The sequence below is a fragment of the Schistocerca cancellata genome, chromosome 2 (genome assembly GCF_023864275.1).
Source record: "Schistocerca cancellata isolate TAMUIC-IGC-003103 chromosome 2, iqSchCanc2.1, whole genome shotgun sequence".
NCBI classification, from domain to species: domain Eukaryota; kingdom Metazoa; phylum Arthropoda; class Insecta; order Orthoptera; family Acrididae; genus Schistocerca; species Schistocerca cancellata.
Window position 1 is genome coordinate 725,751,336 of NC_064627.1, and position 12,010 is coordinate 725,763,345.

General features: G+C 44.0%; 1 protein-coding gene across 1 annotated transcript in view; it reads right to left on the reverse strand.

Annotated features, from left to right (window-relative positions):
* The window catches only part of LOC126148020 (uncharacterized), a 72,095-nt gene that overhangs the window by 41,810 nt on the left and 18,275 nt on the right, over window positions 1-12,010 (reverse strand). The window contains exons 3-4 of the mRNA XM_049915728.1: window positions 9,562-9,604; window positions 3,714-3,957 (exon numbers count right to left, since the gene is read on the reverse strand). Of these exons, the coding sequence (XP_049771685.1) occupies window positions 3,714-3,957; window positions 9,562-9,604 (287 nt within the window). The remainder of the gene's footprint in view (window positions 1-3,713; window positions 3,958-9,561; window positions 9,605-12,010) is intronic.

Here is a 12,010-nt window from a genome sequence, read left to right on the forward strand (position 1 = left end):
GACAGAAAAGTAACGAGAATCTCTCCCCTGCATTCAGGGTGATGGTAGTAATTGGCCTTCCCAGTAGATGTCTCTTCTGCACCCTGTTGTGAATCTGTTAACCAACCATCCGTAGAGAGCGGTAGCTATATTGCTTCGTTTCTTTTCAGAAATTCTTCTTCATGCGTTCGACCATTTTTCACTTGCTAATATGATATAACAACGCGATAACGTCAACAGAAACCCCCAACACAGCTGCGGCTGGCGTTTGAGCAGCAGGTGTTTAGCCCAGCTGGTTCATCATCATGGCCGAAAAATTAAACAGAGGGATGAACCACCAAAAAAATATATGTCTGTATTCAAGATACAAAGAGGATTGGCTATCAAGAATTTATCATTATGATAGGATCCACTATAGTCGTATCACATTTTATTTCCTAAAAGGTGCATCTGCAGTGTTGTAAATAAATAATAACTTGTACCCAAATCGTTAGCATTAAAAGGTTGGACAGAACTTTTACTAACATTCTTAAGAAAAAAGCCCCATCTACGTATTTAAAATATGAGTCCATAAAAGTTGAATAACAGAAGATGAACTAGGTTCAAATAGTGTATCGCAAGTTCATGGCATATAACAGGAGACCCTCTTCCTTGGTCTGCCGGAAAGCCTGTTGCAGAGGAGGACCTGCATAAAAAGTGACAGATCACCTAATTAAAGAGCGCAACCACCGTAAATAAAATCCAAATATAAACACTTATAGGACTCAACGTCCCATAATACCAAATCCAAAAATTAGTAATCTGCGGGCTTAAGTGCGTGCTAAACATGTATCCGCATGGAAAGGTGGTCTTTCAGAAACTGAAACGATCGTAAAAGGGGGTATATAGTCCTTGCACCTGCAGACATGTGTGAATACATAATATGACCACAGAGAAAAGGTTGCGACTTACTAATGCTGCATACACACGCATGATGGTTGTGCCAAGCACGCAACAAATTACATTAGTGACCAATAAAATTGCTACACCAAGAAGAAATGCAGATGATAAACGAGTATTCATTGGATAAATATATTATACTCGTACCAGAACTGACATGTGATTACATTTTCACGCAATTTGGGTGCATAGATCCTAAGATAAAAGTACCCGGAACAACTACCTCTGGCCGTAATAAGGGCTTTGAAAAGCTTGGATGGCGTATGCAGCTTCAACACGTTACACAGTTCATCAAGAGTAGTGACTGGCGTATTGTGACGAGCCAGTTCCTCGGCCACCATTGACCAGACGTTTTCAGTTGGTGAGATATCTGGAAAATGTGCTGGCCAGGGCAGCAGTCGAACATTTTCTGTATCCAGAAAGGCCCGTACAGGACCTGCAATATGCGGTCGTGCATTATTCTGCTGAAATGTAGGGTTTCGCAGGGATCGAATGAACGGTAGAGCCACGGGTCGTAACACATCTGATAAGTAGCGTCCACTGTTCAAAGTACTGTCAATGCAAACAAGAGGTGACCGAGACGTGTAACCACTGGCACCTCATACCGTCACGCCGGCTGATACGCCAGTATGGCGATGACGAATACAAGCTTCCAATGTGCGTTCACCGCGATGTCGCCAAACACGTATGCGACCATCATGATGCTATAAACAGAACCTGGATTCATCCGAAAAAATGACGTTTTGCCACTCGTGCATCCAGGTTCGTCGTTGAGTACACCATCGCAGGCGCTCCTGTCTGGGATGCAGCGTCAAGGGTAACCGCAGCCATGTTCTCCGAGCTGATAGTCCATGCTGCTGCAAACGTCGTCGAACTGTTCGTGCAGATGGTTGTTGTCTTGCAAACGTCCCCATCTGTTGACTCAGGGATCGAGACGTGGCTGCACGGTCCGTTACAGCCATTCGGATAAGATGCCTATTATCTCGGGTGCTAGTGATGCGAGGCCGCTGGAATCCAGCACGGCGTTCCGTATTACCCTCCTGAACCCACCGATTTCGCATACTGCTAACAGTCGCTGGATCTCGACCAACGCGAGCAGCAATGTCGCGATACGGTAAACCGCAATCGCGATAGGCTACAATCCGACCTTTATCAAAGTCGAAAACGCAATGGTACACATTTCTCCTCCTTACACGAGGCATCACAACAACATTTCACCAGGCAACGACGGTCAACTGCTGTTTGTGTATGAGAAATCGGTTGGAAACTTTCCTCCTGTCAGGAGGTTGTAGGTGTCGCCACCGGCGCCAACCTTGTGCGAATGCTCTGAAAAGCTAATCATTTGCATATCACAGAATCTTCTTCCTGTCGGTTAAAATTCGCGTCCGTAGCACGTCATCTTAGTGGTGTAGCAATTTCAATGGCCAGTAGTGTAGAGATGTCGGTGGGAGGTTGCACTGCTCGCGCCAACATAGTGTCAGTGTCCCGAAACATCATGAAATTGATTTCCTAACCATGTATACTATTTTCTGGTTCTAAGACGACTGAAGGCAAAAAGAAACAATCTATAATGAGGCAGTCGAAGGACTGTCTTCTCACCACGACAACACAGTACTGATGTCGGACAGTGTTTGGTCATAAACAAAATTTGTAAATTGAAGGTGGAGAGACGAAGAAAGGAAACGGAGTGGATCACTGCTGTCAGCTGCATCGGGACATTACGCATAATCAGCGGCAACGAAGGAAAATACGTACTGGTCCAGGATTAGAACCCGGGATCTCCTGCTTACTAGGTAGGTGCGTTAACCAATCGGCCCTCTGGGACACATCGGTATTGCAGCTGCGCACAATATCTCGGCACGTCGATCCGCTCTCTGAGATTCCCACACGAGGTCATGCATCCGCACTTAAGAAGGTGGATCCATTACCCAGCTAGGCCATTCAGATTATATGAACACGTGGTGTATGTTCTTTCGGACATGTCCTTAAGAACAGACAAAATGCATTCATATCGCATGTAACATAAACGAAATGACAGTAACTTTTTCTTTATCCTACTCAAGCCAACTCAAGTTAGACCTTCGCTCCTCCAGTGACTTTTTCCTCGTCCCTGAAAAAAAGAGAATAATGTGGAAGAAAAACTGGATTCACTAAGTGTATTAGCTGGAGAAGTTTTATAACCAATTTCCTTCAGTTCGTAAAACATTGAAATTAGCGCGTTACTTACGATGGATCCTATTTTAAAGTTGATGTAGTTTTATAGATTTTCTACGAAGTACAGAATGCTAACTAAATTACTCTTTTTACTTTTGCGTGTGTCTTCTTACTAGCATTTAACACAACCAGCAGTGTCAAAACTTGTGATCACTTTCTGATAGTTACTAGCACTTTTAAATTCTGCCCTACATCAAGTAGTAACAATAATAATTTCGTGTTGCTCAATGGCCGGATGTAAATTATTTCAACTGGACACCACGTTGGCGACATGCGTGTTCCTAATCTGCCTCAGTCATCCAACTAGGGAAAGAGAACCGACTCCTCACACCGTTGAGTGGTTTAACAAATTCACCGTGTAACAATCCCCTCATCTCTTATCATGTTACGCATTAGAGCATTCAAGAAAAACCTGTGATAAGCGTTGTCAGAGCCATTTACAACTAATTGTCTTCCGTTGTATATTCACATATAAATGTCCCATTCTGCCATGAACTGATAGGCATTCAAAGACCATAAATATCCAGAACTACCTGAATACATTAAGTGTTCTACAGATTATTTCGCCGATGAGAGTGAACCTACCCTGCTGTTTATCATCTGAGAAGCCGAGGAAAGCGTACCAGATGCCCTTCTCCTGGCTGAACACCGACTTCAGCCCATCGAGAGCGTAGCGGTCCGGTGGAACGGCGAGTCTCGAGCCATCGGCCTCGCAGCTCTCCTTGGCGGCCGACCAGTTCTTGAAAGTGCGGTACAGCTTGACCACCGAGTAGCCCGAGACGAACTTGTAGCCTCGCGGCACGTCCGGCACCGTTGCCGCAGCAACTGTTGTTGGGAGACAGACACACGTATCAGTCGCGACTGGTAAGTAGGTGTACATTCTGTTCCGCGTAAAATCGATATAGAGCGAGATCATGAACAAAAACATGTTGCTTGTTTGTGAGGGGGGGGGGGGGGGAGGGGAAGGTAGATGGATGGGAGAATGGGGGCGGGGTAGGTGGGTTCTTGCATGGGTGGGTCGGTTGGCGCGTGTCTGTGTGTGAAATCCATAAACAGCGAAGTAGACAAGTAGGAGGACAACGACAAATAGAATGACAAATAGATAGCTGAGATGCAACGACTGAAATGACAATGGCTAGTGGAAATACGTATTACAATTATGTAATTACAAGTCGAACAACTGCTTGCATAAGGGCCAGAGATTGACCAACATGTTATTGGATTTCTCAATTTGTGAAACGGTTTCCATTGAATAGATCATCATTTTTTTCTGAAAATTTAGTTCAGAAATGGTTCAAACGGCTCTGAGCACTATGGGACTTAACTTCTGAGATCATCAGTCACCTAGAACTTAGAACTACTTAAACATAACTAACCTAAGGACATCACACACATCTATGTCCGAGGCAGGATTCGAACCTGCGACCGTAGCGATCGAGCGGTTCCAGATCGTAGCACCTATAACCGCTCGGCTACTCCGGCCGGCGAAAATTTACTTATTTATTTGTCTGTACCTGTATATCACATCTATAGATTTCCCTGCCATTCGGATAATTTCTTCGTGGTGTGTCTTAAAGAGTATTATGAATAATTTAAAGTTTTACTCTGTAATGCATAAAAGTACAACGTGTATAATTACGTACATCCACCGTAGTTTGTAAAAGAGTTTGTAAAACTGAGGTTATGTTTCACTCAAGAACAGTTATCAAGGACTTGATGTGTCAATAGTTGATGATGAAATAACCACTAGTGAACTCACAATCATTTATGGAAGAAGCATTCTATTCGTTTGTGTGACTATTTCTACCAATCATCCCTAACTACAAAGGGTTTTCTACGATCAGGTATAATAATTCAGTATTTTATTTACAGCTTGGGTGGCTGCACAAGCTGTGTGAAGAAAAAATGTTAGTACTGAGACTGCTAGGAACAAATAAGAAGGGTGGTACACAGGTATTGCGTGTTCTTTTTCATATAACCGAACTATACGGCAACCGGCATAGAGAAGCGTAACCAAATATATCCCAGATGAATGCCGATTTGCGATGATTTTATGGGATCACCTAATTCATTAATAAACGAGAAACCTAATACAACAAAATGAAGTCGTAGCATTTTTGCAGTACTCCTATAAGCGTCCAACTCAACTTTTTGCGATTTACTAGTGAAATGAAATTGACCTTTTTGGCAACAAAGATGCTCTGGAAGTCGGCGTCATGTATGTCGTCGTAACACAGTTTAATATTATACAGCATTTTTGTTACGTATGAGTTTAAGATATAAATTTATCATTAATGGCTCCATTCGGGTGGGCTACAATTCTCAGAAGATGCTCTCCTAATCTTGTAGCCGAAGGGATGGATTCGTTTCGCGAAAGGGGTTGATGAATGTGATGCGCATTAAGAAATAATAACAGAGGCAGGGTGTGGTAAAGAAGTGTACTTGGTGGTATCTTAAAGTTCCCGAATTTCGCGCGAAAACCGTTACGTATGCACTGTAATGCCGCTAGATATCTCCCCACACATCCTTCTTTAATCATTGTGGCAAGCGTCTACGAGCCGAGTGATTCGGTTAGTTGCTCGGGATCGTATTTCCACTGTCGTGGATAAGACAGCTTGCAATTTTGTGATGGCTGAACTCAGAGAGCAGCGCATTTGTATAACGTTTTGTTTAAAACTTAGCGAAACCGTTCCAGAAAATCACCATATGTTGATGCAAACTTCCGGAGAGACGCCTAAGGCCAAAGACACCCATATGACTGGTGTAAGCGTTTCAAAAACGGGCGAACATTGACTGGTGATGACGACCCACAAGAAAACGTTCAGTAAGTAGGGATTGTGCAAGATTGTAAACAATCCATCCAAGAGCACTAAAACTGTTTCGGAATACATTATCACACACGTGAATGCATTATGAAAAGGAAACTGCAAATAACTGCAACGAAGTTTGTACCACGACATCTTTAAAACGATCTGAAACAACATCGCGTGAAAGTCTGCAGGGAAAAATCAACTGCACCAAGACCATCGAAGCTTCCTTTCAAGGTTTCAGTTGTAACAAAATTTGTGTTTAAGGTTATGAACCTGAAACTAAGCATCAGTCGTCGTAATGGCAGAGTCCTCCTTCAGATCACCTATTGTAAGCTCTACATGTTAAGAGTAACATTAAGTCCTTGTTGACTGACGAGCTTGTTCATACACAGTTCGTCCCTCCAGGTGAAACAGTACAGTAAATAAAGAATTCCATCGCGACGCTCTAAGACGTCTTCAGGAGAAAATGAAGTCCATCGCAGTGCGGTATGAGAGACTACATTCGCAACCGCGTCAATGCACGACCGCAGACCCCACTTCATTCAGACGTGTGGCCCTACAAACTAGGCGACAATATTGTTCCTCTCCCCGCCGTACGCACCAGATTTGATTCCGTGTGACTCCATCCTGTTTCACGAGTTGAAAGTCAAGTTGAAGAGGCGAAAGTATGATACAGTGGAGGAGATTCAAGTGGAAAAGCAGAGTTTGCTGAATACCCTAACAAAGAAAGATTTCCAGTATACATTCCGAAAATGACAAAAACATTGGGATTTGTGTACTCCCTCTACAGAGGACTGACAATAGAGCATTAAGGACGTTTTATCCAACGTAACAGTAATTTTGGGCTTTCCGCAGAATAAAATCCTCAGAAAAACAGCTAAACCAAAGATATAGATCGTGCAACGTCTGTTCATGAGGAAGGTTTACATAAGCAAATAAAAGCACAAGGGGCGTTCAACAAGTAACGTAACACACATTTTTCCTCGACCTATTCGGCTTAAAAATATGCGTAATTCCTTGTGGGACATTGTAGAATGTTTCCACTTCAACACCTACATTTTCGTGAAGTTTCAATAGGTGCGGCGCTATTCGTAGCTTTCAAAATGTGGTCTCTTGTGGAGGTGCGTTGCAAACAAAGAGCTGTCACTGAGTTTACTTTGGCGGAACAACACAGCACTGTAGATATTCATAGACGCTTGTAGAACGTCTATGGAGACCTGACAGCGAACAAAAGCGCGGTGAGCCGTTGGACGAGGCGTCTGTCAAAACCTATCCGACCTCCTGCGTGTCGGCCGGCCGCACACAGCTGTGACCCTGGCAAAGTAGGAACGTGCGGACACTCTCGTTCGAGGTGATCGACGGATCACAGTCAAACACCTAGCTGCGCAGCTGTACGTCTCGATTGGTAGTGCTAACACACTCGTCCACCAGTTAGTATACTCACATGTGCACACTGAGTTTTTTGCCGCATAACAAAAGACCATAATGAACAAAGAAGAACCACCTGTGCGAAATTGCTTGCGCGTTACGAGGCTGATCGTGACAGTTTTTCTGACGAACGTTGTCCCAGGTGGTGAAACGTGGGTCCATCATCTCGAACCGGAAAGAAAACCTCTATCCACGGAGTGGCGCCGCGCCACCTGTCCTCTGAGGAAAGCTGCATCCCCAGCCGGTGAAGTTATGGCAACGGTCTTCTGTGACTCTTAGGGGATTATCGTGTTTGATGTCCTTCCTCGTGTTGCAACGATCTACTCTGAAGTGTAGGTGTGCTACCCTCAGGAAACCCAACAAACTACTTCAGCACGTTCATACAAACGAACTACTCCATGACAGAGCAAGGCCTCACGCAAGTCTGTACACCCGAGATGAGCTCACAAAACATCACTGGATTCTTCTTCTCCATCCAACATGTCGCACCTTCCGGTTTCCACCGGCAGAAGGTGTCACATCAAAGGAGATTCATCAGAGAATGAAAGCAGTTTATGGTAATTGTGTTGATGTGAGTACTGTGCGTCTTCATTCTCGTAACGCGAGTTCCTGGCAAATTTCATGTCTGTGTTCTTTCATTTCAGGAGTCAGCATCTGGGGTAGCCATTGCGCACAGATCATCCGATAGCCTAGTAAAGCAATAATGCGACCCACACGTTCTTGTAAAATGCCGATTGTGCTTGCAGTTTCTCTCTGAGTGATACGACGATTGTTCTGAATCAATCTGTCAACATTTTGCTTGTGAAACTCGGTGTTGCTGTCGAAGGACGTCCAATTCTTTGTTTGTCACGTAGGTCAGATGTTCCCGCCTCAACATCTTTAAACTTATTCTCCCAACGACATACTGTACTCACATTAACACAATCACCATAAACTGCTTTCATTCTCTCATTAATCTCCTTTGGGGTGACACCTTCTCTTGCCGGCCGCGGTGGCATTGCGGTTCTAGGCGCTCAGTCCGGAACCGCGCGACTGCTACGGTCGCAGGTTCGAATCCTGCCTCGGGCATGGATGTGTGTGATGTCCTTAGTAAGGTTTAAGTAGTTCTAAGTTCTAGGGGACTGATGACCACAGATGTTAAGTCTCGTAGTGCTCAGAGCCATTTGAACCATTTTTGAACACCTTCTCTTGTCAAGAATTCAATGACTGCACGTTGCTTAAATCGCAAATCGCATTGACCGACTGTCTGCGCAGGGTTACATACTTAACACAGTAACAACACAATCGTTCAATGCTAAGGCTTCCCACCAACTGGAGCTGTAGAGAAGAGGCTACGGAACAAGCCAGTACCTGCCTCGTACCAATGCTGCCAACTGTTGAAGAGTTACGAAGGTGGATGCATTACTTTTCACTGAACCCTCGTATTTCTCGTGGTGCTTCGATTTGTCCAACCCATATACGTGAAACAAATTTGGGCACGAAATGCTACACAGGTACCAGGAGTAAAGAATGGGCAACGGCCGGCAAACGTCGCAATGTTCACGCAACAGACGTGCGGTTAAGCTCATCACAGTAAGGCGATGTGTAACGTGATAGGTCGCCTGACGAGAAGTAGGGCTCGGAACCCCTGTTTTAGCTAACGAAGTCACGCACATTGCATAAAGTAATGCTTGTTTAGTGACTAATTCCGGCGTTATACAAATCGCAACTTTCGTTGTAAGTCACAAGCAGCACTCAGTGGCGACAAAGGGGACTAGCAGCGAATAACTGGACTGTCTCAGAGTCTTATGAAGAGATGAGGTGAAGGGCCCACACTAGGAGTTAAGTTCTGTATGTAAGATGGCCATTTTGTAGTTTCAGTAGAATAATTTTTGTTTTTCTTAGATTTTGTTTTCCGAAAATATTTGTTTTTCTCAATTTTCAACGACTACCAAAGTGTCATACCGGAAGTTCACCTTGTGTCCAAATGAATCAGGGTTTCAGCAGAATGCATTTTTGAAGTTAACGTTACGACAGTTAAATGTTTTTCATACGGAACTTACCTTGAGCCAAAATAGTTGAACAGTGAAACGTATGCAGTGATTTTTAATTAGTGACAGCATTAGTTACGCTATGCAGAAAACCCTCTCAGTTCCACTGTCTATTTTAGAACTTACATTTCCTTACAGTAGTAGTTAAAAGATTTACTTGCATTTCCGGCACGTCACACTGGTGTTCCCACTGGTGTTCCCGGCCTGAAAAACAGTAAAAGGAGTAGATTATATGAGAAAAAATTACAGGGCAAAAAATTCTCTGTATAACTAGCCACAAAAAATAGGCGAATTAGTTCTCCAAATAACAACCGAGAAAAATATGGTGCTCATCAAAGTCATTAGAGATGAAGCACAGCAAAAAAGACGAGGGACGGGGGCTGGGATTCGATACTGACTTTGTCCCAAGGACCACTCTGCTCGTACGGTAACTAAGCAAGCTGTGGGAGCCACGGGAAACATAAATCACACCGGGCGACGGGTTTAACAGTTTTCCAGCCCCCATCCCGTCCCCCACTTTGTCTTCATTACTGGACAAATCAAAATTCTTGGTTCAAAATGAATAGTTGATATCTACGAAGAGAGTTCTTCTCAAAGGTCCATAAGTGCACTTGTCAATAGATACGCGTACTTTTATTTCGAGATAAGTGTTACAAAATAATAAACAGAATGCATTCGTTCAGGTGTTTCGCTTTACAGGACTTTGCGCGCAAGAGATCGCTCTCTCTCTCTCTCTCTCTCTCTCTCTCTCTCTCTCTCTCTTTTTACTTATTTTGATACGATTCAAAAAAAGCTGGTAAGACCTTGCCGGGCGAAGTAAGAGAAATATATCGCCCAGTACAGGGCTGGTTGTGGGCCGCAGTAGTACGAGTAGTAGCGCACTTCATGAATAGGAGACCGTCATAGGAAAAATGAAGTATACCCGTAAATGAATAAGCCGTTATGAACAGGGTGGTTCCGTATTTCCAGTGACGTTTTAATAAAAAAAATGGTTCAAATGGCTCTGAGCACTATGGGACTTAACATCTCAGGTCATCAGAACTTAGAACTACTTAAGGGACTGCTACGGTCGCAGGTTCGAATCCTGCCTCGGGCATGGATGTGTGTGATATCCTTAGGTTAGTTAGGTTTAAGTAGTTCTAAGTTCTAGGGGACTGATGACCACAGAAGTTAAGTCCCATAGTGCTCAGAGCCATTTTAACCATTTTTGAACTACTTAAACCTAACTAACCTAAGGACATCACACACATCCATGCCCGAGGCAGGATTCGAACCTGCGACCGTAGCGGCCGCGCGGTTCCAGACTGAAGCGCCTAGAACCGCTCGGCCACCAACGGCCGGCGACGTTTTAATATCGTGAAGCAGTGTAACTATTTTGTGGCAGTTACGGCGCATGCAGATCTCTTGTGTTAAGATTAATAAATAAGTAAATCCCTATCACAAAATTCAGTGTTCGGATGAGATACTCGTAGGTGATCAGAGCTAATGGTATGACAGTTAGTGGCGAATCAACTGGCTGAAAGAGTAGAAAGTCTGATATGTTAAAAAGGTGTTATTGGACTAGTTACTTTCGTTTAACGATATGTTATCCCAGTATATCACTATCGAAGTCGTGTACATTATGAGAAACAAGCTACAAGACCTTTTCTCCGTTAAAAAAATGGAAAAGTTTCTCCGTAATTAAGTCTTTTGCTTTCCTGACTATTGTGAGAAAAAGACATAATATGCTTTTCGCCATTGCTAAATGGGAGTATGGGAGAGTAAGTATATTTCATGTGTGGTTCACCAAAGTGCTACTATTGAAACTGCTTCTGTCTTACTGTTTTGCACAAGCAACTGAAATGGTATAATACTAATTTGTTTGATTTCGTTTAATGATTAAGGTAATACGACAAAGCTGCTGACTCTTCTCATCTCTTCGTGAATATAAGCAATTAACCTCTCAACTGAACTTCGATACAAGTTCAAGACACATCACCTGGCAAACGGACATCATCGTCAGACCTTTTTTTTTGTGGTAGGTTGAGGTACAGCGTCACTGGTGGGTATCTGTCTTACTGCCTTGGTGTAAGGGTAAGGTGAGACCTGAAGTCCCATTCACCCTCCGATGGTGGAAGTTCACGCTAGCAGGCAATAGGCATCACAACTACGTAGTTACTGATACTGGTGGTCGTATGATGGTCGACACGCATTGAGTGGTCGTATCAAGGCTGACATTTTATTAGTGGCCATAACAGGACTATCGTTAGCCATGTTCTGAATCTGAGTCTTCAAGGACGGTGAGAGGTACTGGGTGGGGATGCCAGTGCCGGGGAGTCGTAGTGCCAATGTTCTGTAAGTCAGTGATCTTGTCGCGCAGGGCATCCACTTTGTCATAGGGACGCCTCTCCTTCTCTCGAATGGGCGTCTTCAGAGTTACTACGTTTATTTCCTCGTGGAGAGTAACTACCTTCGTGATGGGAGGGGCATCCAGGCACCACCGAAGCACCTTATTCTGCAGGTGCTGGAGGGTCTGCATCCGGGAGGCATTAATCGTGGCCCACGCAGTGGAACCATAGGTGAGGGAAGGGTGGACAGCCAGATGGTGCAATCGGAGCTTGGTTTCTAGGT